Below are 27,440 nucleotides of genomic sequence, written 5' to 3'. Positions count from 1 at the left end.
TCTTAATTTGAACTGGGCTGGATAGCAAAACAGATGAATTGTACGCATTCCTTAAAACAAATGTTGTTTAGAAAATGAGAAACTAGTTATAACTGCCAAAACAGACAGTAATGCAAAGCATAAATCAGGTCACGTCAAAGGAAAATATAATTTTAGACTTGATGTTTGCCTTGTGGGAACTGCTAGAAAAAAGAAATAGGACATGAAATGTCATCCTGTCAAAGTGGAAGTGATCTAATGTTTTATATTACTGTCACAACTTAACAAACAATATTAAGTATTTCAAATATATGTGATGTACAATGATATGATTAAGCCCAACTGTAATTTACCTTCTAATTTTCTATCTTTTTTTTATCATCTAATTTTTCTTTTTTTCTTTTCAGTTTGCTGCATCTTCATTTCTCTGCTTTGTTTCACCATTCTACCTCTTCTTTTTTAGCACCCATGTGTTCACGATGAGGTATCTGGTGTCTCTTTGGTGGGTCTTCCGGCGCTTCAGGCTTTGCTTTACCACTGTCAGTATTTTCAGCATGTGGTACTCTCTGCATCCACTTGTTACCGAGGCAGGTACACATTCCACCTACAATCTCATGCTGGTACTACAGGTGGCCCTAGTCCTCAGGAAAGCACTTCACAGGGTAGGCTTTTGTTTGATTGAACTTTTATCCAAGTTACCAAGTTACCAGTTCCAAGTTGTTTATAATGAATAAAAAAAATATATAAATATCTTTGAACATGTGAATATGACAGTATTTAAAGCAGTATACCTTGTAGTTTTTTCAGTTTTTTTTTCAGTTTGTCCACAACACTCTGTACAACTGCCCTTCTTTTACAAGTCAGTATATTTGTATTCTTCTCTAGATTCTGAAAATTCCCTGTGGTTCTGGAGATGTGCCCCACCAGCACCTACTGTCAACTCTAGCAGACCTTCCAGCTCCCTCTCCACCTCTAGCACTGAGGTTAGCAAAGTTCTTGTATCAACAGAAATTCATGCACACAGACTAAAATTTGGCAAATTACCAGCTGCTGTAGTTCAAATGGCAAATCTTCATGTTTTCCGTTACAGATTAGAGGTTCAGGGCCACACACCCCTAAGGCTCTCTCCCCTTTGAACATCACAGAGGATACCCCTGTGAGCAGACTGATGGCTCAAGGTACTTCAGAGTGTGTGTTTCTTTGTACACCTATGCATTTATAATATATAATATATACTAGCAACAGCATGATTTAGTTCTTCACACTATACAAAACATCACAGTATTTCCCTATGTAAGTAAAGACTCAGTAGTCAGTGATAATTACAGTATAAAGTAAAACTGTTTCCTCCATCTGTGTATTCATGGTTCTAGGTTAAATGATCAATAAAAAGCAGAATGTTGTAACACCTTGCCCTTAGTTTGATATTTTTGATTATGTGATTACAGTGTCTAGACAGAGATGTGATTCATACTGTGTGTGCCCCATCTCTAATAACCGTCCATTGATGTGTCTCACAGGCCAGAGTGACACAGACACCAGTGACTCTGTTAACTCCCATGACTCCCAACAACCAGAGCCCTCGGCCATAGAACCTGTTGTCATAGTAACTCCTGACCTCCTGACAGCCCACTGTGGCCTGCTGAGTAACCTGTTGGCTATCCTTCCTGATTTCACCCTCACAGCCATCCGACACAACCAAATTCTGCCAGCCCTCGCTGGGTAAGAGGCCACATGGTCAGACCACATCAAAAACTGACAGAGCACAGTAATTCGTCCTGACACATACAAATGAATGAGACACAGCTTTTTTGCCTAAAGACTTATACAGTATAATAATCATAATAAAAGGGTCTTCCTGGAGAGAAACTATATTAATGTACTAAATAAGTACTGTCTGCTTACAAAAACATTCTTGATGATCTTGATGTTTCTCTTTAATTCTCTCCACTTGTCAATTTAGAAATTAGGGAAGAAATTCCACTACATAACATTCACTGGAAAAATTATTGTCAGTCGTAGCCCATATAACACATTCATGTTCATACTTTTCCATCATCTTTATTTCTCTCCTCAGTCTGGTGGATACTGCGCCCACTGAGAGATGTCTGAGTGAGCTGAAGACACCCAACATCCTACCAGGGGAGAGAGAAGACATAAAGAGCCAGGTGGAGAACACTGTGATAGACAGCTCTGAACAGTTTTCTTTTTGTTATTAAGACTTAACCACAAAAATATGGGCTGGTACAGTACATGCAGCACTAGGTTGTCTGCACCTCCAGATTTTAGTGTGGGTGGAATACTTAACAAGCTTATATTCAAAGCATATCATTGTTTCGGTTACTGAACAAATTTTAACAAAGAGTTATGTTTTACTTTAAGTTGATTTCAACCCTTCTCTTTAAACTTTAACCTGCCTAAGGATGAACATTTGTGTTTCTGTTTGTGTAAATGTTTTCTTAAGGTACTCTCCTTCATGTGTGTGTATTTTTCTAGTTTGTGACTCTTCTTCAGTTCCAGTCAAGCTTCTCTAAGCTGTTGCAGTCATGTGTCACAGTGAGCCAGGAGCTGATTGGGCAAATGGACTTCCTGAAACAGTTGCTGGCTTCTCTGGTCGCGGTGCTCATGCTGGATACAAAAGGATTAGGTCAGAAATGTATTTTTAAATTAAAGTAAAACTATTAACATATATACATACCTGCAAACTGGTCGCCTTTTGGTGAAATTTGTGGATAATCTAAATCCGAAGAGTGTTTTTTTTTTTTTTTTTTTGGTGGGGGGGGGGACTGATACTGATGAGAATCATTGCCAAATAGGCCTCTGGAGGCAGCACACTGAGCGCTACAGGTTGAAAAACATCACTGTAGACCTACATCTGACTGTCTGAACCCACTCAATAAAAATAAAATGGACTTTCAGAATCTTCAGTGACGTTGATTGAACGCATCGCACAAGTGTTTTGGCGACTGTTGCGTACAATTTTTACCCCTGGATTTTTAAAATAATTTTGTATATGCTCCAAACCGTCGGGCATGCGCAACTGCATTCTTTTCGATGTGAACATCCGGTAGTGAAACTGAAATTACTCCAGTGCAGATTTTCCGAAGAAAATAGTAAAAATTAGGCAAGTTGATTTCCATATTATTCAGATCACTATAACAATCAACCATGTGTTTACTTTATTTATCTAGTTGGCATCGTTTTTATCAAATAAAAGTCAATGGATGTATGATTATTAGTTTGCATGCTGTGTTGCTCTTACAGTTACACAGTCAGTAATTGTTAATTGCAAATTCCAATATACATGATATTAGATGTGTTTGTTTATTGTGATCAACTTGAGATGAGTTGCTGCATACTAGTATTTGCGTCACTACAATTAAGGCCATCTATTACTTTTACATGCTGAATTTACAGTCTAGCTGTACTAAATTTACCCCCCTGTGCTAACTATACCCCATTACAATAACACTGCTACATAGGGCTGTGCAATTAATCGAAATTCAATTACGATTTCGATTATTACACTCAACGATTGCAAAAATTATGTAATCAAGAAAAAACGATTATTAATTTTGAGTTTTAATTCATGCGCACGCAAGCTACCATGAGCTGCTCCGCCCCAACCCCCTCTAAGCTACAGCTTCCAGCTAGCCGGGAGGTCCACCTCATGAGGACAGTTGTACCTAGCAGTCTTGAAAAATGGCAGGAGAATCACAGCAGAAGTGCTTGGTAAACAAAAAAGGCAAGTCAAATTCAATTGTATGGAATCACTTTGGGTTTGATGAAGAAGACGAAGAGCAAAAACTCATCACGTGCAAAAAGCGTTTGGTAGTTGTGTCTGCACTGACCGCTAACACAACAAACCTTTGTAACCATCTAAAGTTTAACCACTGCGACCTTTATGATAATCTGATGAAAACCAAAACACAAAAAAAACAAAACAACTCTGTCTACAACTTCATCTGCAATGCAATCTTCAATCTCCGAATCTCTTTATGCTGCAACTTCCTACTCATCAACATCGGAGAGAAAAGAAAACAGAATCCATTGGCCGTTACCTGGTTAAAGGTATGTGCTCCATTAACACCACTGACAACTGGGGCTGCAGACAAATGGTGAAAACATGGGACAAACACAAGGTTTTGCCTTCAAGACATCATTTTACACCAGTTGCTACTACATTGAACATACTTGAATTTATTATTTGCACTTTATGTAAGTTGGTTTTTTTTTTATTGCTACAGTTCTATGGCAAGTCTATAGCAGTTTAATTCCAGTGCACTATTTGTTTACAAAAGGGGACATGCTTGAATTTCCAGTATACTTATTTGCATTCAAAGTTTTTTTTTGTTTCGTACACAAGTGAACATACTTTGTTTTAGTGTTTAAAAGCTTTATTTATGTTTAAAGAGTATATTTTACATTGTTTTGCAAGAAAAAAATAAACAACTTTAAGGTTAACAAATAATTGTTTTTAATAATCGTGATTTCAATTATTGCTAAAATAATCACGATTATTATTTTTTTTCTATAATCAAGCAGCCCTACTGCTACATATATCTAAAAAAAAATATATTCTTTATACGTCCATATATAATACATACCCCTTCAAGCTGTACTGATGTTTTTCCCGAAAGTCTTGTCATTTATTTATCATTTACTTTAGTAAATTTCACTTTATTTGGATATTCAAAACTACATAGTTAATGAGGGTAAAAATAATTTCCCCCCTTTAGCAGTCTGATTCTCTCTATGTCTCTTTCTGTCTTCTCTCGCTCTCCCACACCAAATGTGTTACATTATGGTGTTATCGCTACCTCTTTTGAGTGATTATTTGATCTCTCACAATACTTGTCAAGTGTTGATTGTGGTGTAAATAAATATTTTTATTTTGCTTGAAGCAAATGTTGTAGTTTCTCTGGCTTTTCTTCTCAGTGTACACCAGGACACAAAATTTTATGTGTTAAAAATCTCAAATTCTTTGGGGGGGTTGTCAGGCGACTCCCAGGTGCAGGTCTGTATATATAATAATACATATTCTATATAGAGTATATGTACCCCACATTTAGACATCTGTTTTTATGCAAATCTTCTTGGCCTTAACAGTTTCAAATATTTGTTTGGCTGTTGTGTGTGCAGAGTGTGATCTGTGTGTGGCTTTGTGGATGCCTCGTGTCATAAAATTTGTGACTCACTTTTTCCCCTCTTCAGATGCAGGTACCCGGGACGTGGTTTGTATGTGCTGGGCAGACGTGTTTATGCTCCTGGCTACTCTGGTGAGGAGGGACAGCTCAGCAGCATACCCATCTGTCTCTGCTGCGCTGGGAAGACGCTGGCGGACATTTGCAGGTACACAAGCACTCTGCTCGTTTTGTGTGTGTATGTGTGAAATGTGCATACATTAAAGGAAATAGATAAAAGTGACAAAATTAATCATTTTGTCAGCTGCACAGTAAGTAATCAGGATCAGCATTTGACAAATATAATCATGAATTCTGATGGAAAATAATACAAATCATAGATATCATGTTAACACTTTGGTTGTTTCGTGACTGGGCCTATTAACTGCACTGAACAGATGTTAGGATAGGATAATTGCATCCTGTGCTTATGCTGCCGCTCCCCCTCCCACTCCTCTTCTACTGTGATTAATACTGCAGCAGGAAAATCTGATAAGTCCAGTAAAAGATACTCTCGGAGCCATTGTGCATGTGTTTATGACTATATCGCGTTTGTGCTTTTCACATCAGGGGATTAGCGTTTTTTCTACCGCACTGGTGCAAACATGAGCAAACCTCTCAGGAGACTTGAGATGTTGATATGTTGTTTTCATTTGGCACAAGAAAAATCTATTAATTCATTTTTTTTTGTCTGACTCTAAGTGTTTATGCATGCTGTGTATTTTGCAGGAACATTGTCAGTGTGTATGGATGAGAAGTTCACGAATCCCCTTCTGCACAAAGCAGCTCTACAGTTTGTTAGTGCGGTTTTTACAGAAGAGACAAAGAGACGAGAAATAGCAGATACAGCCCTGAATTCGCACCATGGCCCCCCTCTGTCCGACGTCCTGAATGGTCCATCAGCCAGTCATCTGTGTGAGATGCTACTGCAGGTACACGGCGCTGCTTACATCCCATAGTCTTGCTTAACATCAGTGCATACACTGCAAAAATCTAAATCTTACTCAGTGTATTTTTCTCATTTCTCGTCAAAATATCTCATCACACTTAAAATAAGACATAATCACCTAAAGAGTGACTTTGAAGTGAGATAAAAGAACTTATTTTTAGACAATAGAGCTTGAAAATCTTATTTCAAAAATCTTACCAAGATAATTTTTACTCTTTTCCTTGGCAGATTTTTTGCTTGAATTAAGCAAAAAAAAAAAAAATTGAATTAAGCAAAAAAAAGAATCTGCCAATGGAACAAGTGAAAATTATCTTGAGTGAAAAGTTACTTTTTAGGTGATTATGTCTTACTTTAAGTGTGATGAGATATTTTGACTGGAAATGAGAAAAATGCACTTGGAAAGATTTAGAGTTTTGCAGTGTAGTATGAATGACTATATTATGTGTGCTGGTGGTTAAGTTTGTATCCTTTAAAACCTGATTATAACTGTTTACATCAGAGTTTCGAGAAGAAGACACCTCAAGACCCTTTAAAGGAGCAGACAGCTAAAGCTCTGGCGACATTGCTGGCCTGCAGCCCCACAGCTCAGAACCATGCAGCCAGAGGTATTTCCCCAAACCACAGGTGGCACTTTACCACCTATTTTTTTTTTTTTTTTTTTTTTTTGGGCTGAAAATTTTAAATGGCTCACTAGGCTATTGTGTGAAATCCATACACAATACAAAAGAGTATTTGAACTACATCCATAAAAGTAAATACACATTTTGTTATTGGTTGATTTCTTTACATTTGTCATATTTGTATAAATACTTATCATTGTCAGTCACATCTAAAAATACTTTTGTAACAGTGTTGTTATGCACTTAAATACAACAATGTGCTGTATTCAAGTTTATAGTCCAGAGTTTGTGTAGTGTGAGAATGGTAGCAGCCAAACTCCACAAAACTACCTGCATCACTAAGACTAAGATTAGAAATAATAACATCTGATATATTGAAGCTGCTGCATCACGTCTCGTTTAACATTTGCAACAACACTTTTTCAGCGATAAGTGGAAGAAACAGATTGTTAAGATCTGTGTTACATATATAACACGTATAAGGGATGGACAGGGGAGTAAGGTTAAGTGTGTACATTGTTGCCCATAAAGTTGGAGTAATTTTTTCAAATACATTCATCTATTTTTTTCCTATTTCTACACATCAGTAATCACATTTGACCAGGGGCAATGATTACATACTTAGTCCCAGTTACACTTTACATATCAAGAATAAATCACATTGTCACAATCATTTCACGAGAAAATGTAAAAATATTGTAGATCAACTTTACAGGCAGCATATAGTTGTATATCCTAGAATGAGTCTAACTTATTCTCATATGGTGACAAACTATTCAAAGTATGTGCTATAGTCACTGTTGTCACCACTGTTGAGTTTCCATCACTCTTAAGTGACGACGACACACAGGAAGGACATTTTTATGAAAAATACACATCAATAAAATTTTATATTAAATCCCTTGAAACTCTTCAATCTATCTATCTGTCTGTCTGTCTGTCTGTCTATATGGTTTTCTCTTGGTTATGGAGAGCTTAGCTGCTGTGCTGGCTTTTTTTGTTATTTGACTAAAAACAATGCATTGTTGCAGAATCTTGAAAATACACTATCACAGTATTTAGAAAAAAGCTTGAAGAAATGCACAGTCTGTTAAGTGATAAAAACGCTACTTTTAAAAAGTTTATTTGCAGAAAAAAAACACACTCAGACATACCATTTCTTTTCAGTGATAGACCAGTTTTGAGTTTTTCTTTTTTTTTTTTTTTTTTTTTTTAAGTTTTTTAAGCTTGTGCTGCACCTCAGAATTAGTAGGGGTTGGAAAACTTATATGTTTTGAGTCTGGCCAGACATGGACGTAAACCTCACTTGTTGATGGAACCATCCACCCACAAGTTTTTGGGGGAATTCTGGTGTTGAGAGATGTTTAAATAATGTCATGCGCAATGTAATGATATCAAAGTCCATTCTGCACATGTTTTTCTGCAGCCGGGCTAATTGACAGCTGTGTGGAGCAAATGAAACAAGCTCACACCCAGCTCAACCTGGAATCAGTCCGACCCGGCAAGGCTTTCCATCGCAAAAAGGTGAGCAGAGACTGACCAGGACTTTCCAGTCTGAGCTGTGTAGTTTGTGCAGCCTTGGTCCCCCACCCCCCCCCACCCCCACTGGATAAAATAATAATCTGAAAGTAACATGAAAGAGATATTGAATAAATATTATGAACAGCCATTGTAATTCTCAGCAGTCAGCTTGCTAATGTTTGTCTCAGTAAAAGTTGTTTTTAACTTGAAGCTGTTAAACACATTTTTTTTTTTTCTGTTATCAGGAAGATGGCTATTTAAGGGAAGTCAAGCTGACTGTGGAGATCCTGCGGAGTGCTCTTTTCCGCAACGATGAATGCAAAGTGAGCCTCTGTGTCTGCCTTTTAATTCCCCACTGCTAATTGGTTTTTAATGGAACCTCAGAGTACTGGTGCTGTACCTGTAAATGAAATTCACCTAAATGTGCCCAGCCCTGCTTACGTCTCAGCAAGTTTAGCTTCTTAAACCTTGTAATGGCATTACTTATGGAGCATATTAGCTGGTTTTCATTTTCTAAGTGGCCTTTCAGTCACTGGTGGTTACCTTGCATTTTATAGCCAGAAATGCTTTACTGCAATGTTTATCCTACCATTATTCTGTTCTTCATATGCTTTTGGTGCACACTTTCAAAAATGCTGAGCCGTTTAATGTTGATTACTGCCATCTGTGTTTGTGCTGTTGTATAAATCAGGGTTTCTCTAAAGTATGTTATTGCTTTAGCCAAATTTGCATCTGTAATCATGTATGTGGGCCTTTTCTTATGCAAGTGCATGTACTGTGTGTGTAGGAGAATAATATGTGTCCATTTGCATTTTTCTATGTAGGCGGCAGCCACAGATGCTCGCCTAACACTGGCACTCTATGCTCTTTGGCCTTGGCTCCTATTGGACGACCCCACCATGGAGGCGGTGCTGGAGCTTCTTTGTGTCTATACGGCCAACTTCACCACAGGTCAGTATGCGTGTAGTTTGTGTGTCTGTTCTGTCTGTCTGTAAGTCTGTGTATTTGTACAGGCACTGTGCCTGGCCCGTGCCTGCCCATCGCCTCTGTCTGCGGTTAGCAATCTGACTGAGTCACACACACTTTGCACTAAGAGTTCCATTGTCCTCCCCAGTGTGTACTATACAACATTGTGTCTCACTGTATAAGACCAGTGCCTGCTTGCCTGCCATCCACAATGGACACAGTGTCAGGATCCAGGGATCAAGCTGCATGGTTGTCTCACTGTGTGTATGGCAACGGGTTTCAGACCAGTGGGAGATGATGTGAAGAGTCACAGAGCATCTCTGTGTTGCCTGAGAGATTGTTTTTCCATCATGCAAATGTTTGACATGTGTATGTGGAAATCAGAGCTGCAAAAGACGTGTAGAAAAATCTTTTTGATTAGAGAGGAGAAAGTATACTTGGGGGCGGATACAATAGGGAGATTTTACTTTGATAAACAGCTTGTGGTCTTTTTGATCTGTTTGCATGTGTGAATGTTTATGTCTCCAACTGTTTGCAATGGAATTCAGTTTCATCAGTGATGGAAAGGAAGTTTCATGTGCAACGGTTCTGTGTGTGTACGTCTGTTTGATTGGCACTGGTTCCTCAGTGGGTGCCTGTGCTCTGATCTAAACTCACTCGTTTTAGACCCCCCCATAAGCTCAAGCTGTGAAACGCCAGAAATGAGTGAAGTCAGGCACAGTATTTCCCTAAAGGTTAACTGAACAGCAGGTTGTGTTCAGGCTGCATGCAGCCAGGCTTAGTATTACACCATCTACCCTCAGGCTACCATTTAGTCTCCGGAGATGGCTACATTTCTACTGAATGTTTCATCTTTAAGTCTGCCTACTTCATCCAAGGCTTTGTTTGCACTGCTAGTTCAAGTCAGACTGTCGTTTTCATTTATGCCTCACATATTTCTACAGATATTTTTGTAGCAGCCCCAGCTTTGTCTACACTCATACAGAATAACCCATTCTACATGTTTCATTGAAATTAATCCAATTTAATGCAATGAGTCACGTCATTGGAGCATATCCATCATTAAGCAGACCTTACTTGTCAGTTTCATATTACACCAACTTTCTTGACGGCTATTGAGATAACCTCAGGCTAACATCAGCATACGCCTGTTGCTGTATGTTACATTCCAGGATTAACATAACCAGCAAGCTGTCATGTTCTTCAGTATACAACATCAATCCATGTCAGACTCCGTGTGATCAGGGCTCCCCGTCTTAAGCTCGTTGATTTCTACATTTTCGATGTAATATGCAGCTGCAGCAATTAGTCATGTCAGTTATGCTGATATGAATGTGAAACTAAAGGAGAGATGTTTTTGAGCCATTCGCATTTTTATTTGTATTTACATTTATAATCAGGTATACAGTAAAATTAATTCTAGTGGGAATCAAGGGAGATAAAATAGAGAAAAGTAATTCACATGTATTTAAACTATCTGGCTATATGTTTGTAACCAAAATGCAGTGCAATATACAAGATTAACCAGTTTACCACTTCTAGTACCATTAGTACCAGGATAATGTGTTTTATTCTATCCATTATAACCTAAAAAGCACTATCCTGGTTAAAAGTTGGTTCTGAAAAAGGTAAATCTAAATGCTGATTACAGATGTTTTCCCTTTCCCAGCTTGCAGTTCTCTTTGTGGTAGTGGTCCAGGTGTTGCATCAGGATCTAAAGGCTCCTCTAGTAGCTCTTTGATGCACTCGGTCATGAAACTGGCCTCCGGTGTCGCCCCTGACAACAGTCCCATCCAGAACCTGGCCTTCTCTCTTTTAGCCAACCTGTCCACATCACGGGAATGCAGGGGTCTTCTGCAGAAGGTAAAAGTCTGATACACGGTGTATTCAGTGTTACGGATATACCAGTGAGCCCGTTTACATGCACACTAAAATGCTGATCATGATCTGATTTCTGGAGTTATCAGATCATTTAAGTGATCATATAAACAGGATAATCTGATCAGACAACAGCAGTAATCAGATTATGAGAAATTGGATTAAGATACCTGGATTTCTGTCTAATACTCTGATGTATTCATGCTTGTATACCCCTTAATCTGATTTATTTTGTTCTTTTACATCTGTGCGTGTATTTAAAAAAAAAATTGTAAAAAACAGGAGTAACATAGTCAAACATGAGTGGAAGGGAATAATAGAACGTAGATTCTACCATCACTATGTATGTACTGTACATACTCCGAAACAAATCCAATAATAGACTAAAACGTCTACATCAGGGTTTTTTTTTTATTATTCTGTTTATGAAGTGGATATAAATGCATCAGATCTAATTATTGCAATTATCTGATTATTTTCACTTATTTTCATTTTTATGGCCATGTAAACAGGCTCAGTGTCTCACAGTGAATGGAGTAGTACATTAGTTGATGATTAAACTGAATAGTAGAATATCTGTAATATGCACTGGGAATAAATGACACTCCTCTGACACCTCTGACAGATTTTCACCCTCACACTTAGATCATGTCTCTTAGGTTCTATATTTCAAACCTGTGTGCAGTTATTAATAATCCGTAAATGTCGGGCTAAAACTTGTGTATCACATGTTTGATGTCTGTCTCATTTTCTTTACACACAGAATAATTTCCTGCAAGCCTTTCCGTCTGTGCCAGGGCCCAAAGCAGGAGTTAAGGCCTCATCTGTAGGCTCTGGTGGTGGGAGCTCAGTGGCTTCGTGGCTGAGGCTACTGCTCAGTCTGTCCCTCACAGAGGACGGCCAGCAGAGTATCCTCAGGGTCAAGGGAGCTCTAGAACTGCTGGCAGACCTCGCGTCGGCTCGCCGCCACGCTCTGCTCACCCTTCACAACCTCTGCTTCTGCCCTGCCAACAAGTCACATGTCATCGCCAATGGTACATCAATAAGTGTAATGTAGGCATATGGAAGGGCAAGAAGAGTTACTATATGTGGAAAACATGACAGCATTTTCACACTTTCTTTTTTCATTTCCTTTAACAGACCACTGTGCCATTTTAGATCACCAAATATGTAGCAGTACCACTGATCAAACTTTAGTAAAGCTACTAAACTCACACTACAAAGTCTTTTTACATCTTTGCAAATGCATGCATACACACATGCAAGGAGGGGCCAGGTGGGTGGGTTAGGTCACAACATTTTGTTTCCCTTTCCTGTGGAAAGATCACATTTCCTGTGTACGTTACTTGATACACATGTATTTTGATCTCAATCGGTATATCCTTTTCCATTTAAATGAATGATATGACTGTATTAGCCATGGCATATTTATTACTTCTGCCAAGGAACGGCGGAGGTTATGTTTTCATCGGCCTTTGTCTGTTTGTTAGCAAGGTAACTCAAAAAGTTATGGATGGATTTGGATGAAATTTTCGGGAAATGTTGATACTGGCACAAGGGACAGATGATTAAATTTTGGTGGTGATCTGGGGGGGGGACTGATCTGCCTTGGTGGAGGTCTGCACTCTCCAAGTGCTTTTTTAGTTCCCATATAAATTAACCCATAAAGATACAAATAAATATACACCAGGGTCCAAAAGCATCTACTGATCTAAAATGTTTAATAACTTTAGTGCCACTAATCCCATGTAAATAATTGGTGTAAAATACAGTTTGTCAGCTTTTCGTGGTCATCAGATATGACCCATTTGGATGTTCAGAGGCTCTGTAGTAAACATGGAAACGCTGTCATCTTCCACAACATTGATTCACCAGTAAAACCCATGGAGTTGGATTAATGACAGTGGATGGAAACACTTATTTTTATGTTCAGTTAATGATAGATTTTACTGGAAAAGTCACTTTTTGCCAAGTTTTCTCTGTTTTTGGTATGATAAACCTCAAATGCAATCTCAGCATGATGATTAAAGTACATGATCAGTAAAATTAATATAGGAAAATACCTGATTTTCACTGAAATAAATGCAAAATGAATAGGATAATACGATAAATAGTGATAAATCACATAAGAAAGGATTAAATAGAGAGAAAAATTAATATATGAACTCTCACAAAAGTAGCACTGGGTCTTTATGGGTTAATAAGTAGTAAATAAAATGAAAATAATATAACTGAGACCATTTCCAGGGTAGTGAAACATGCCTATGTTCTTTCCTTTCATGTAAAGTATATACGTTCTATGACCTTGGCCTTTTTTTTTTTGTATTCAGATACTTATTTTGTTTTCCCTCTTTGACTATTGATCGATGTCACTAATTACCTGTTTGTCTTTCCCTCAGACAAAGCCATGAAGGTGCTGTTTTCATGTCTGGAAAGTAAAGACACAGAAACCTGTTGTGTTGGAGCTTCTGCACTTTGGGCTTTACTTCATAACAATCAGAAGGTACACACATAAAACACACATGCAGCCAAGCATAAAATCTTTATTTTAGCGACTGTGCATTTATTGGCTACTTTATTGGCAATACATGTCAAATTAAAATAGATAGTGTCTTCACTGTCTCATTCTATGCCTGTGAGACATTGATAAATCATCTTGAAAGCTTCATTGTCCTCTGGCGTACAGCTGACCAACCTCTTCTTTCTCCTAATCTGTCTTTCTAATTTCCCCTCAAAGGCCAAGACTACTTTGAAGTGTCCCTCGATTCGATTGAGACTTGAAGAGGCTTATACCAACTCTAAAAAGGGTATGCATTTATTCACTTTGATGATGGCAAGCCAGCATCTCTCCTGGCGCTGTGTCTGAACAATGTGGTTTGCAGATTGAATTGTTTGCTTTTTCTCCCTCTAACTACAGATACAGACCAGAAGCAGGAGCCTGTGAGATCCTACCTGTTGAAGTGCCTTGAAAACCTTTCCCAGCTGCTAAATAACTGATTGTGCTGTTGTATTTATTTTTTATCATGTTTCATATTTGTCAAATTTCAGTGCGAATATTAAAGCAAAGTGGCAGATTTTTGTTTCTCATTTCTCTGTTTGTGTTTAAAAAACAAAACAAAACAAAAAAAAAAACAATGCAAACAACAATTTTTGAGAGTGGAGAACTGAGATTACAAAAGCTCAGCGGGGGTAAAGATGGTTTCCAAAATAAGGTGACAACGGAACTTGCAATCATGATTTTCTTTTTTGAAATATCTAAAAAAAATAAAAATTAAAAAGTCAGGTTCTCAATGGAGGCGTTTTAACTTGCATACCTTACTGTGCAGAATTACTAAAGAGCCTAGAGCAACAAAAATTACAATCTAGAAACCAAATAAGCAGCATTATGGCACTTTTACTTCCTATTTGCAGTTCCCCTCTTTGTGGAACAAGCTAACACTGGCCTATCGTGAAGTGTGCTCCAATGGCTCAAGTGCTTCTCTGTAGCCAGAGAGCTAGCAGGAAGTGCAGCTTGGGTGCCTCTCTACTCATCTCATCAATGCAGCTTTCATTCTCCCTCAGCGGGGCAAGATGGAAGCTGTGAAAAAGGACCACTGGTACTTCGTGGTACTCGTCTTTCTCCCTTTTCTTAAAGGTATGGCTCTATTATTATTTCTAAAGCAGTTTTAAAAGATATTCTTCAATAAAATCCTATAACAATTTAAAAGTTTGCATAGGAAAGTATTTATTTTGCCTTTTAGAGTACTTACTGAGAGTATTTAATGTATTTATATTGTAGTCAGTGTAAACAGACTGTTAAAAAGCAGTAATAATCCTTTACTCATCCTGTTTGGTTACATTGCCTGGGAATATAGTGAGTTCACTTCTACTACTTTGAGGCATTAATATTCCAAACCTAACAGAACTCTCCCAAGGGCATCACCGGACTTGAGAATCAGTTGTCATTCAGCTCAGATAAAAGGCTTTGAAAACTTGGAGGCTTGATCACTAGCTATTGTCAGTTGTGTTTATGTGTACTGGCTCAAATTTGCCTAATTACCATTACCCAGGGGATGGCCTCAGAGCTGTGAAGGCTTGTGTTCATCTAAAGTGGAAGAGATTCAGGGGGAAAACACTTTTTCAGAGACATTGCATAGGTTTGATTCTCACCAAATGGATGTAAAATATTACATTTTAATGTATAAAGTGGCACCCTGTTAATAATTGGTTGTTTAAGTAGTTAAATTAAAAAATGATCATTTCTATATTTTGTCAATATTCTGAAAAACGAAATAAACATGAATAAATGCACTATCCAGTTGCTGTCCAGCAGGGAGAGGCTGTCCATACAGTTCGTCTGGAGGAAGGGATGATTCTGGACTGTTTATGTCCATGGGAAGGCAACCTCAGCATGGTGTCCTGGACCAAAATACCAGACAAAGACCCCGTAGCTGTTTTTCATCCTGAGTATGGAGTGGCGTTTTCTTACCAGTACCGAGAAAGGATAGAGTTTCTGAGGAAAACACCGATGGATGGAAGTATTTCCTTGAAGAATGTCACTCATCAGGATATTGGGATTTACCACTGCTCTGTTCAGACATTCCCTCAAGGACCCTGGACCAGGAACATTCAGGTGGAGGATTTAGGTAAAGTTAGCTGACACTCTTACTATGGTCTACAGCACAGGTGTCAAACATGCGGCTCGGGGGCCAAATCCGGCCTGCCAAAGGGTCCAATCCGGCCCCTGGGATGAATTTGTGAAATGGTAAAAATTACACTAAAGATATTATCAATCAAAGATGTTCAATCTGAAGTGGGTCAGACCAGTAAAATACTATCATAATAACCTATAAAATAATGAAAAAAAGCTTTTTTTTTTTTTTTTTTTTCTTTTTGTTTTAGTGTCAAAAAAGAAAAATTACACAAACATTTTTACATTTACAGACTGGCTTTTCACAAAAAATATGAACAACCTGAAATGTCTTAAGAGAAATATTTAGTATTTTAACAATATTCTGCCTATTATCAAATGTGTGTATTTGTAGATCCACTGTGATCTGTAAGTTGTGATGCACATGTATAAATGATAAACTGAGGTGTAATATTGTTAAAATTACACTTATTTTTCGTAAGAATTTTCAGGTTGTTCATATTTGTTCAGGTTACGTTTAAGTACGGTTCATAGATGTAAACATTTTGATTACAGAATTTTACTTTTTTCACTTAAAAACATAGAGAAAACTTTTGGAGTTGATATTATTTCTAAGTTCTTATCCTATTATTTACATTATTTTACTGGTGCGGCCCACTTTATTTCATATTAGGCTGTATGTGGCCCCTGAGCTAAAATGAGTTTGACACCCCTGGTCTACAGTATTGTCACTATTAAGAAATGGCTTGAATTAATTGGAAATAATATATCAATAGCTTTCATTACAAGAAAACACGGGGGTGGAAATTCTGAGTCAATATACGTCACTGTGATCTGATGCTGGAAATGAAACTTTAGATTTTCATTATTTTCCTTCTGTCACGATTTCTTAAAATTCTCTCTACTTTTTTTCACACAGGAAACAACTTGTTAATCTCTGTTTTCCGGTGTTGACAGATGAGCCCCCTGAAGAAGAAGAAGATGATTTCACACAGGCTCCCACCCCAGAGGTTTTAAAGACAGACACAGAGTTGGTAGCTGAGCTGAATGACAACCTGACCATCAGCTGTAACCCCACACACAACGCTACCGTTCTCCAGGTCATTATGGAGAAGATGGTTCATGAGCAACAGTGGAGCATCATTGGAGTGTGTAAGAAGGTGGAGGGGGGTCTTGTAGGTGAAGACTACAGCGACAGGGGCCGTATTGGCTGTGCAGACAGTCTGGATGTCAGTTTGCACCTGGTGTATGTGGAGCAGGAAGACGGTGGTTTCTACCGCTGCACTTTCAGCACCGACACGGGTATTCAGACCACAACTGTGACGCTCACTGTGACTGCTCCAGGTAAAAGTGCACAAAGCTCATAAAGACAAATAATGATACAAACACACTTCACAGATTGCGGCGAAGGAAAAAACACAATGAAAAGCAAATCTTGTGAAGTTAACTCTCATTGACTACACAGCTGCTGGCGCCCAACAGCATCTACTGATCTAAAATGTTTAATATCCTAAACCACTAATCTTATCACAACATTTAAATAAATCATGTCAGATGCAGTTTCTCAGCTTTTCATCTGCATCAGATGTGTCTTATTTGGATGTTCAGAGGCTCCGTAGTGAACCTGGAAACACTGTCATGTTCTGCCGCTTTGATTCACCAGTAAAACTCATTTAGTTTTACAAATTAAAGTGGATGTCAACTCTTTTTATATGTTCAGTTTATGATATATTTTGCTTTTTCATCACTTCTCTCAGATTTGGTAAAACAATATTTGAATTTACTCCAAGTTTTACCACATGGTCAGTAAATTAAACACAGGAAAACACATGATTTTCACTGAAAAATCAAAATGCAGAGAATGCTATTATAATAATAAATGGTAATTATTAACCCATTGAAGGTTAAATGTAGAGAAAAATTCATTTAGAAGTTTCCGCTGAAATAGTTCTAGGTCTTTAAGAGTTAGCATGTGACTCGCTGTGGGTTTAACAGAATACCCGCAGTCTCTGAACCACAACATCAAGTAAAATATCACTGAATACTATTTAAAAGAAACAAGGGCTTTGGGGGTGTTTGTATGTGGAACAGTAATGGGATTTTTATTATTCCCCATGAGTCATACTCTCAAAACTAAGGAAATTATCACAACACAATTAAAAAAACACTGTCTTCTCACTTTCTCACCTTTCATTTGATCAGGAAACCTCATTTCTGAGGCTGTTAGCTGTCTTTTTTTCATGTCTCTCTTTATTTTTTAACCAGGTTGGTTCAGCCTGTCCACGTACATGTTGTATATTTACTTCGGGGCTGGAGCTGCTTCTCTGGTTCTTCTTGTTGTCATCATCATAGTTGCAGCGAGGCACAGGTAAGATCCTGCAGTGTGTAGACATACATTTTTTAACCAGTTTTTTAGTGTATGTTGTGCAGAGTATAAGTGGGGTTTGTGTCTTCTTTTTGTTTATTTTTGTTTAATGATTTACCACAGGAAGAGGAACAGGAGAGAAGAGTACAGAGTCAAACTGCACCCATCGCAGAGACAGGTGAGTCTTAACTTATTCAATCTTATATCTATTTTTAAGTAGAAGAGGAACTGACTTACCTTTATCTTCTGAATTTTATTTGATTCTCCACATTTTTCCATCATATATGGGTCCGATCAAGCAAAAGTGAACATCAGCATGAAAAATTTAATTTGCACACATCATTTATAAAGTGGGCTCATTTTTTAAGCTAAAGATCTTTATTTTATGGCACTGTTATCCTTTTTAAAATACCACTTGTAGAAAAAAAGTTACAACAGATTTTTTCAATTGTACTTTTTACACCTTAGCCATAGCTCAAATTTGATGCTAAAAATTATATGTTAAAAATTCAAGCATTTATTTAATCTGTTTTTTATATAGATGATTAAGTTTCAAGTATTAGATTTTCATTATTTTGTGAATATTATTGATATTTATGAGTTTGAACATTTGTGAGTTGCTTAAAAAGCCCTGTCTACGTGTTACCACAAAAATACCAATTTTAAATTTTCAAGTTACTTATAATTCAGGTGTTTGAGTGAAACTTTCAGAAAGTAATGATCTTTTGATACATTTTGGGTGATGCATACAATGGTAAACAGTCACCCACATGTTACCACATTCTCATGTCAATAAAACAGAGACTTTTCAATATTTTACTCCAAAATTTATTTTCAGCATAGTTGAACATAATATCTAAAAGGCTTTGTCCTACTTGATATCAATTTCTGTCGAGAACCGCATGTTTTGAATGTTTGCATAAAGTTTAAAAAATTGATGTTTGCTTCAAGTCCACGTTACCGAGCAGTTATCTGACATTTTTCACCTAAAAATTTTATCTCCCCAAATTTTGTTATACATAATGTTAAAGTGCTTATACTCATACCTACTCATATATATATATATATATATATATATAATACATGCATATAAGTTACTCTGATTACATGACAGAGACTGTGGAACATGAAATGTGTCCACCTGTTACTGCTTGACTGGACCCATAAGCTGATTTTTCTTCTCATTCTTGCTTACCAATTGAACTAATTTGCCTTATAATGACTGACTGTAGAGCAGCTTTTTTTTTTAAAAATAATTTTACTCATCAGTTTGGTGAAATGTAGCTATTATGATAATTATGTAAAATAGCCTTTTTCTTTCAACAGAAGAACTGAGTGTCACTCATATGAGGGTAATAAGTAGGTTTTAGGTGACATGTGCTCCTCTTTAGATGGTTTTAAATATCATTTCACATTATTAGAGAATATTTGAGATTTAGATTGAGACATTTTTTATTACATCTTGCCAAACTGCTACCAATCATTACATTATCACCTGCTTCATGTCCTTGTCTAACTCATCAAACACTAATACATTCTACCACATATTCACAGCCAAACTTCTATGAGAACGTCTCAGTGTGTCCCAGATTTGCAAAGCGGCCCAGACAGATACGCGACTGCCCAGTGTACGCCAACTTACCCACTGTACGATCACACAAAACTCTCCGTCCGCCTCATGATAAATGAGTGAATCTGAATGAAATGTACTGCATAATGTGAGTCTGTATCTGTCAAAACTGTCAGAGCATTCTCAGCTTTCCACAAACAAAACAGATTGTGTACATAAAAAAAAAAAAAAAAATGTCTTTGGAGTTATTTATTTGAGTCTTTTAAACCGATTCTAATCAAATTGCAGAATGATCAATATTCATGGAGTGATGTGAGTTAACAACTTGGTCCTCATGTAAGTCTCAGGAAGCTGACAGGGTTGTCTGGGTCCAACCAGGGTCCCGCTAATTAAATGTGGTATGTACTGCATAATTACTGTTGAGGACATATTTGTTTTAGGCAAAACAATATTTGACAGTAACCGTCATGCAGAAAGAGCAGACAAAAGCCTGTATAATCATTCCTTTCACTTCCCTAACCCCCGAGTAAAAGGATTGACAAAAGCTTGTGTAATTGCTCTCCTTTTACTTTCATCCCTCCTGGTTTCCATTCAAAGCCTGACAATGGTGTCTAATCATCTAACGGAAAAGAAAAGCAGTCACTCAGCACTGTACCATCACTTGAGACTGTTGCATTTCCCAGAGGGCTCTCTGTCTGGGACGACTGCTTTCTACTTACAGCACGGTCCTATTATGAAAGCTAAACCCTAATTAGCTATTCCTGCGCATATACTTTCTCTGTCTTCTGTTTATTGGTGATTTTTTTTGTTTTTTGTCTTTTTTTTTGTACATTTTGCTTCTGAAAAACCGTAATTAAACTGTTCTTATTTGTCAGATTTTCTACAGTCACATTTGTTTTGTTTTTTTTGTCATTTCTGCCTGTATTTAAGACTTCTGTTTAAAGATGAGTAAGATTTTGCTGTAAATGTAACTTTAAGTCACGTATCTCCATAGAAATGGAGGCAGTGGCAGAGGGAGTGATGGATATGTGGAGACAACGCAAATGTGGAACATTAAGGGACAATGTTTGGAAAGTTGTTGTTTTTTTTGTGCCATCATTCTCTAGTCCTGAAGCTGTAAATGTAAATCTGATTGTGTGATATGGTGTGTGACCAGCAATAATGAAACTGATGTGTGAGGCATGTTGTGGTACAAATAAAAAAGCAGAGTTAAACCGCCTACCTCATTGATTTCCTATGATGTGGGAGTTGGTTCAACTAAAGCAAAACAGAAAGCATTTGCATGTAAATGGTTGAGCTGCTGACTAGAAACATTTGTGAACAATTTCCCGTAAACATGAAGAATACTTACTACAGTGTTTTTCAACCTTGGGATTGCGGCCCCATGTGGGGTCACCTGAAATTTCTAGTAACTGATAAAAAAAAATATATATATATATACTAATAATTTTTTTTTTTTAAATGATTCAATATATATTTCATTATATTTAAAACACCACACACTTTTCCTAATAAAAATCCAGTTCAAATAAAATGCAGGATATAATATATGAAAGGGCATATCTTGATTGACCCGATCGTGACCGCGTGCGTTACTACGCTTCAACCTGCCCGGACATAGTTGCAGTCAGAAAACTGGACCAAACAGAGACTGGAAACATTTCTTCGCCTGCCTGGCTCCGCTAAGATATCTCCAAGAAAAAAATGTCTCAGTTTTGAATGTTTGTGATGTTAAAATGGGGTCGCGAGTCAAAAAAGGTTGGAAACCACTGACTTACTGCGAGTACTTCTTGAGAAAAAAATGCAGAGATATGATATAACATTCATTTATTTCCTTTTTTTTTATCATCAAAAACATTACATATGTACATTTAGTGAAAACTGTAGTCCTACACTCAGTGGTATTGAAAGTGCTATTAACATATACTCTGACCATAATAAAACATAAAACATAGTGGACACGAGCACAATCGGCTAGGAACAATAACAGAAAACATGATGACACAACATACCTACAAACAAGGTATACTGTAAATGACTATTAAAAAACAACTAAAGCTGTAGCACAGCCAACTAAAACTTCCTCCGCTCATTTCATTTTAGTACGGCTTTAATGCTTCAGATGTAGTGGGACTATTATACACACATTTATGTACCACACTTGAGCAAAGACTCGAAACAACGAGGGTAGAAATGTGGCAGAGGACTGTTCTTTTTACACAATACTTGCAACAAAGTGTCAGAAATGCAGACTATTTGTAGATGGTACACCGTGGTTTGGGTTCAGTTAAATACATTTTCAACATAAAGTGGCAAAGTTTGACACAAAATAAGAACTTATACTTGTATCTCAATTTCAACAGGCATGTGCTTGTCCTTTAACTGAAGACAAAACATAAAAACAACAAAGAAAAACAGACTAAATTAATGAAGGACTACATTGCTGCCTCAAACTGATTGTCGTTATTTCTCTCGAAATGATCATGCCTTTCTTCGACATACTTATGCAACAGATGAGAAATATAAGTACCTTTACCACAGAAACAACAGATAAATAAAAACCTACTGACACCCACCAACATGAAACAAACAGTTGCCAAATATTTAATGTGTGATTCCACATTTCACAGCTGGGTCTATTGTATTTTAAGAGGAACATAATGTTTTGAAGATACAGAGCTACTTCTTCTGTCCACAACAGTAAACTCAAAGACGTCGGTTTGGTTAGATCTCACACTCTGCGGTCTGTGTCGGAAGGCACTTCTTACTCAAGGAGGACGATGCAGAGGACAACATCATCACAGCAACTGTGTATCTGACGCTTTATTTATGCTTAAGAAAAAGTTTCAGTGAAATTATAAATTATCTGCTGAGTTTATTTCACTGACAATGGCCTCTAATGGTACTGGTTCTTCCCTCTAGTGGAAATGACATAAGCTATATGTATAAAAAACAAAAAGATCTGCTGGTTTATGATCAGATTCTGTATTTTTATGATCTCAAATGTTATCGTATTTTATTGACCTGTGTCTCTGTCTATGTGCGTCTCAGATTCTATTGAAATTGAAGGCCAACCTCTACTTGTATTCCTCTAAAAAAAAACTGCCAGTTATCAGAAACTGTATATGAGACTGACAAAGAGCAAGAAAATGATTAAATCTAAACTGCTCTGCTAGTGTAATGTAAGGTCGGCAGTTGAAAGTAGATGCAGTGAAAAGGTCTCTCTCTATCATTTCACACAAAGCAGACCACTCTTATATTCTTAAAGCGCATTTCTGTGTGACTTTATCCATTTGCTGGTTGGAACCGATTTCAGGCTTTAGCTGATTTATCACTGCCATCAGAGTCATGTAATTTTGTGTAAGGCATTGATCAATCTCACATTCTTGAGAGAAACTAAAGTGTGGGAGGATTATTTGTCAAAAAAAAAAAAAAAAAACCCTAGAGTTTCTCTTCAGATGGTTGCTGAGGTTGCACATTGATGGAATGAGCCTGATGTGATTTCATCACTTTTTGAACAGAAATCTTTCTCAACAGTGTTTCACTGTCAATTTAAGCACATTAGTACCTAGAAACTAGTACAGGAACAAAAGAAAGAGTCATGCTGACCTCAACAGCATACTAAAAACTACACTTAAAGAATTTTTGGTGCAATCGTTGAAGCTACTGCTGCTGTCAGACAACATACAAAAACAGGACATCCTCCTTTTCAGGAACTTTTTCATGTACCATTCACTCTACAGTTGACACTATTTGTTTAAGGATCACTGGGAAGTTATATATTACACATGTCACTATACATATTTCTACTGTACATCTTCTCTACAACAGTGGGTTAAGTGTCCAGTTTTGGTTGAGCAATTCTTGTCATTGAAGAGGTCTCAGGCTGCAACTTGACTCACAGCCACTAGAGGGTGATGGTGCCTCTTCCTGGAGCTGCCTCTCTCTTTCCTGTTCATGCTCATCAGACAGAAAGCTGGGGAATGTCTGTGCTCGAGGGATAAAAGTCATTGTCAGGCCGGTTCCTACAAGGGGGGAAGAAGGGGGCAAAGAGTCAGTGGAGCATTTCTGCACTGAGGAAACGTACACTTGTCTCATCTCTTTCTCCTACAAAAAAAAAAAAAAAAGAGCTAAGACAATATATTCATGGTATTCCAACTGTTGCTTGGTTACAATTCATGCTGGTACTTTTAATGTACAAATCTGGCATACAAGAATAATACTGACATTTTTATTTAGGTTCAAAGATCCTCTGAGGTGCTCTCATGTGGGTGGTTCACAGATGCAAAAATACATCAGCAATCTAGTAAATTAATCTTTAAAATACCTATTTCTATGTGACGTACAATGCTCCGGTGTCTTCGACTGTCTCCTGTCTCCCTACTCCATCTCTACCTCACTCTAAATTAATTGGTCCAATTTGTTCTGCACTTCATATTAGTTAACTGCACTCAGAGGGAGTAATGGATCCTTGTGGGTGGAGGACTGTTCTTCGCAACTGTGAGGCTATTAATAATATATTAGGATGCTGTTTGGAGATGTGTGCACCGAGGTAGGTTGAGGATAAAGTGGCTGGCAGGCTGCTGATCATGCAATGAACAAGGGGGAAGTGGCCAGTGATCAATATTTCAGGAGGTGCAAAACCCAACAAAACACTAATCAACTCTAACCGCCACCCCCGACCAACAGCATACTGTATACACACACACACACACACACACAAGAGAGGCAATAAAACAGCCCTGATCGTCAATACATTTAATACTTCTCAAATTCATTCACCTCAAGGGGATAATTGAATTTTGATTAACTAATTAAAATAGTTAAAATTGTTTCCATTGAGCAATTTTATTCCAGGGTCATATTGACGAAACTGACAGAGATCATTTAGTCGTCTGCTCTTTGTGCAAAAAATGCTCATGTTAGCATTTATTCCAGCTCCGTATATGGATATGGATCTTTTGTTTAATATACACAGCACACACACACACACACATCTACACACTCAGGCTGGCTTGTGTAGCAGCTCCAGTTATGATGCCACCAAAGGGAATCAGGCGCAGACCATGAGACACTGTGGCAACTCGCCATGACGTGGAATATAAAACATGACCCAGTCAGAGTGGCAATCAATGTCAAGTGGCTGTGTGAGTGTGTGTCACAGAGAGAAGAACGAGTTTAGAAAAAAAAAAAAAAGGGGGGGGGGGGGGTGAAAAAGTGAAGAGAAGCAAATGCTGTATGAGTAAAGAGAAAGGAACAGAAAAAGCATTTTCCTGTGTGAGTTAAGAGAACAGCTTGCAGGAGGAAGCAGAGTGGGGCCTGTGTGGGTGTAAAGATGAGACCAAAACACCACCAGCCATAACAGGTGAGTCATACACACACACACACATATACACACACACATACACACACATGTCTGCTGTCCTTTCCACCACGAATTCCCTCTGAATTAACCCTTTCATGCATACTGGTCACTACAGTGGACAGTTATTCTCCAGCTGTTCTCTTGTACAGGGTGGGGAAGCAAAATTTACAATATTTTGAGGCAGGGATTGAAAGACAGTGTATGACCAATTAGTTTATTGAAAGTCATGAGAATTTAAATCTTCAAATCATATTTTACTGCATTTCTAACGGTCTTGTTGTCTACCTCAAGTTCAATTGCCATTTTTCTCATGGATTTGGTTGGATCCTTTAGGATTTTGGATTTGAGAGCTTTAATAAAAGCTTTGGTATGTTTTTTGTTGCTTCCTCCACTTCCAGACTTTCTTGTAATAGTTTTGCTCATAGTCATTCTCTTCTTTCCATTATAAACAGTCTTTATGGACACTCCAACTATTTTTGAAATCTCCTTTGGTGTGACGAGTGCATTCAGCAAATCACACACTCTTTGACGTTTGCTTTCCTGATTACTCATATGGGCAAAAGTTTCTGAAAAGGTATGGATAATAGTGTTAGGTATGATTATGACATCAATATATGTTTGGTTTCAAAACAATTGACGTAGTGCCTGCTGAGAAAAAACAACTAAATGTTCATTGTAAATTTTGCTTCCCCACCCTGTATATTCATGGATTTTATTGTTTTAGTTCCATATCAGCCAACACATAGGCGTCCACTGTCTATGCATCATCCCATACACTGACATTCATACCATTACTGTAACTTTGCTGTTCTTGATAAACCTGATCTGCACTAACATGTTTGAGTGTAAATCAATTGCTTGTTGTTGATATTAGACTGTAATTAAAAGTTTTCTTAAACAAAAAGGTTTTTTTGCATCTTATCTCCATAAAGGGAGTAATAACTAATATTAGAGTATGTTAAAATGTGACAAAACATCAGATTAGCAGCATTAAAAAATGTATTTCATAGTTTTCACACAATATATCCGCGAATACTTGTTTTTTTTGCTTCAAAAATGAAATGCATGTAGTCCAACTGAGTGGACATTTTTACACCTCCATGAAAAATAGGTTCATAAAAAAATTTCAATTGCATTGTTTTGCATTTTTTTTCATGCCTAAAGAGGAATAAAATCACTCAGGAAAAAAAAAATCTTGATTAAGGTTTTTATAATTCATGCATGAAAGGGTTAAAGACGAGTTTAAGATTATAAACACAGCCCAGCCCATGTTCTAGAAAAACACCAAGACTGCGCAGGTTGAGAAAAGGGGACACTTTCTCTCCCCTCCCTTTGTACTTAATAGATTGCTGAGACGACTGGTGCGCAACCAGGCATATCCTTTTCACATCTTTGCCAAGACAATCCCTCTCCCTAACCAAGGCCAATTTGGGTTGGAAAAAAAAAAAAAAAAAAAAGAGGCAGGGAGCCCAGTGCTGACAGAGAGGGTGAAGCAGATCTCATCATCTCCTCAGTCATAAACAGCAGTGTTTGTTGAGCGATGCCAGACCCCTGACGAGAGCCACACGTTAGGACAGCAGTCACAAAAAAATTATAATAATAATACAAAAAAAAAAAAGAAAGAAAGAAAGAAAAACAACGCACAGAGCGACGGCGGTGTCAGCATCCCTCCTCGTCGTCTATCCCTATGAGAAGCAGACAGTGATTTGTCAGTGCCTTTTCATTACCAGGGAAGGTCATGTCATCCTATCTGGCCTGGGGTGGCAGCTGCTGGGCCGGAGCAGACAGGACAGGCAGGGAGGGCACTCGCACACACTGACAGACACAACACCGAACCCACACACACACACAAGCAGCTATTCATGCAGACACACACACACACCTGTCTGCACCTTCCTCACAGTGCGATTACCCAGATGGCATGTTACTAACAGCTGTAACCAGAGAAAGAGAAGCTGCCACCACCACAAAGTCCAGATTATGCAAGAGTGCTGACATCCAGTTTTTGCATCTTTTGTGTACTTGCAGTCACGGGACAATAAACTGCACTGCAAAGAATAAAAAAAAAAAAAAAAGATCAATCGAACTCACTGAAGATTGGGTCAAATTCAGGTTCTCGTTCAAATAACAACCACTGAAGAATGAGATGAAAATTTCCTCTACATTCTCCGGAAAGAGCCCAAAACAGTTGAACTCAGTTTTACCTGACTATAATGAATTTTTCATGGGATTCAGGTTTTTTTTTTTGCATCTACATCTACTATATTCCTTGTCACCTGTTGCAGATAAGATACTGTTATCATCCTGCTCTCCTATCATCTTGTCCCTGTGCCTTTGATACTTGCTCCCACTCTGTAAAATCCCCTCGTATCACTTCCAGCCGATCAAACTAAGAACAGCGCTCCATTCCATTA

General features: G+C 37.7%; 3 protein-coding genes across 4 annotated transcripts in view; 2 read left to right on the top strand and 1 right to left on the bottom strand.

Annotated features, from left to right (window-relative positions):
• Nucleotides 1–14,171, top strand: part of rttn (rotatin) — a 34,998-nt gene extending 20,827 nt beyond the window's left edge. Inside the window, exons 33-49 of the mRNA XM_030123583.1 lie at nt 443–641; nt 865–962; nt 1,070–1,157; nt 1,500–1,701; nt 2,057–2,147; nt 2,476–2,626; nt 5,194–5,331; nt 5,892–6,094; nt 6,611–6,716; nt 8,158–8,255; nt 8,498–8,575; nt 9,077–9,203; nt 10,888–11,081; nt 11,860–12,130; nt 13,496–13,599; nt 13,834–13,903; nt 14,014–14,171. Of these exons, the coding sequence (XP_029979443.1) occupies nt 443–641; nt 865–962; nt 1,070–1,157; nt 1,500–1,701; nt 2,057–2,147; nt 2,476–2,626; nt 5,194–5,331; nt 5,892–6,094; nt 6,611–6,716; nt 8,158–8,255; nt 8,498–8,575; nt 9,077–9,203; nt 10,888–11,081; nt 11,860–12,130; nt 13,496–13,599; nt 13,834–13,903; nt 14,014–14,093 (2,298 nt within the window). The 3' untranslated portion in view covers nt 14,094–14,171. The remainder of the gene's footprint in view (nt 1–442; nt 642–864; nt 963–1,069; nt 1,158–1,499; nt 1,702–2,056; nt 2,148–2,475; nt 2,627–5,193; nt 5,332–5,891; nt 6,095–6,610; nt 6,717–8,157; nt 8,256–8,497; nt 8,576–9,076; nt 9,204–10,887; nt 11,082–11,859; nt 12,131–13,495; nt 13,600–13,833; nt 13,904–14,013) is intronic.
• Nucleotides 14,172–14,398: 227 nt separating this feature from the next.
• Nucleotides 14,399–20,880, top strand: cd226 (CD226 molecule). Of its 2 annotated transcripts, none has more exons than XM_030123584.1 (6): nt 14,399–14,730; nt 15,395–15,721; nt 16,684–17,070; nt 17,992–18,094; nt 18,215–18,269; nt 19,646–20,880. In XM_030123584.1, exons 1-6 carry the CDS (start codon nt 14,667–14,669, stop codon nt 19,778–19,780), a joined length of 1,071 nt encoding a protein of 356 aa, XP_029979444.1. In that variant the 5' UTR covers nt 14,399–14,666; the 3' UTR covers nt 19,781–20,880. The 2 variants fall into 2 exon arrangements, with proteins under 2 accessions (XP_029979444.1, XP_029979445.1); XM_030123585.1 differs by having other exon boundaries at nt 14,401–14,730; nt 20,656–20,880.
• Nucleotides 20,881–21,471: 591 nt separating this feature from the next.
• Nucleotides 21,472–27,440, bottom strand: part of dok6 (docking protein 6) — a 59,244-nt gene continuing 53,275 nt past the window's right edge. Inside the window, exon 8 of the mRNA XM_030123358.1 lies at nt 21,472–23,686. Coding sequence (XP_029979218.1) covers nt 23,529–23,686 — 158 coding nt within the window. The 3' untranslated portion in view covers nt 21,472–23,528. The remainder of the gene's footprint in view (nt 23,687–27,440) is intronic.

This window comes from Sphaeramia orbicularis, chromosome 20 (assembly GCF_902148855.1).
Source record: "Sphaeramia orbicularis chromosome 20, fSphaOr1.1, whole genome shotgun sequence".
NCBI lineage: Eukaryota > Metazoa > Chordata > Actinopteri > Kurtiformes > Apogonidae > Sphaeramia > Sphaeramia orbicularis.
Note: the sequence above shows the minus strand (reverse complement) of the source record. Positions and strands in the feature narration are given on the sequence as shown.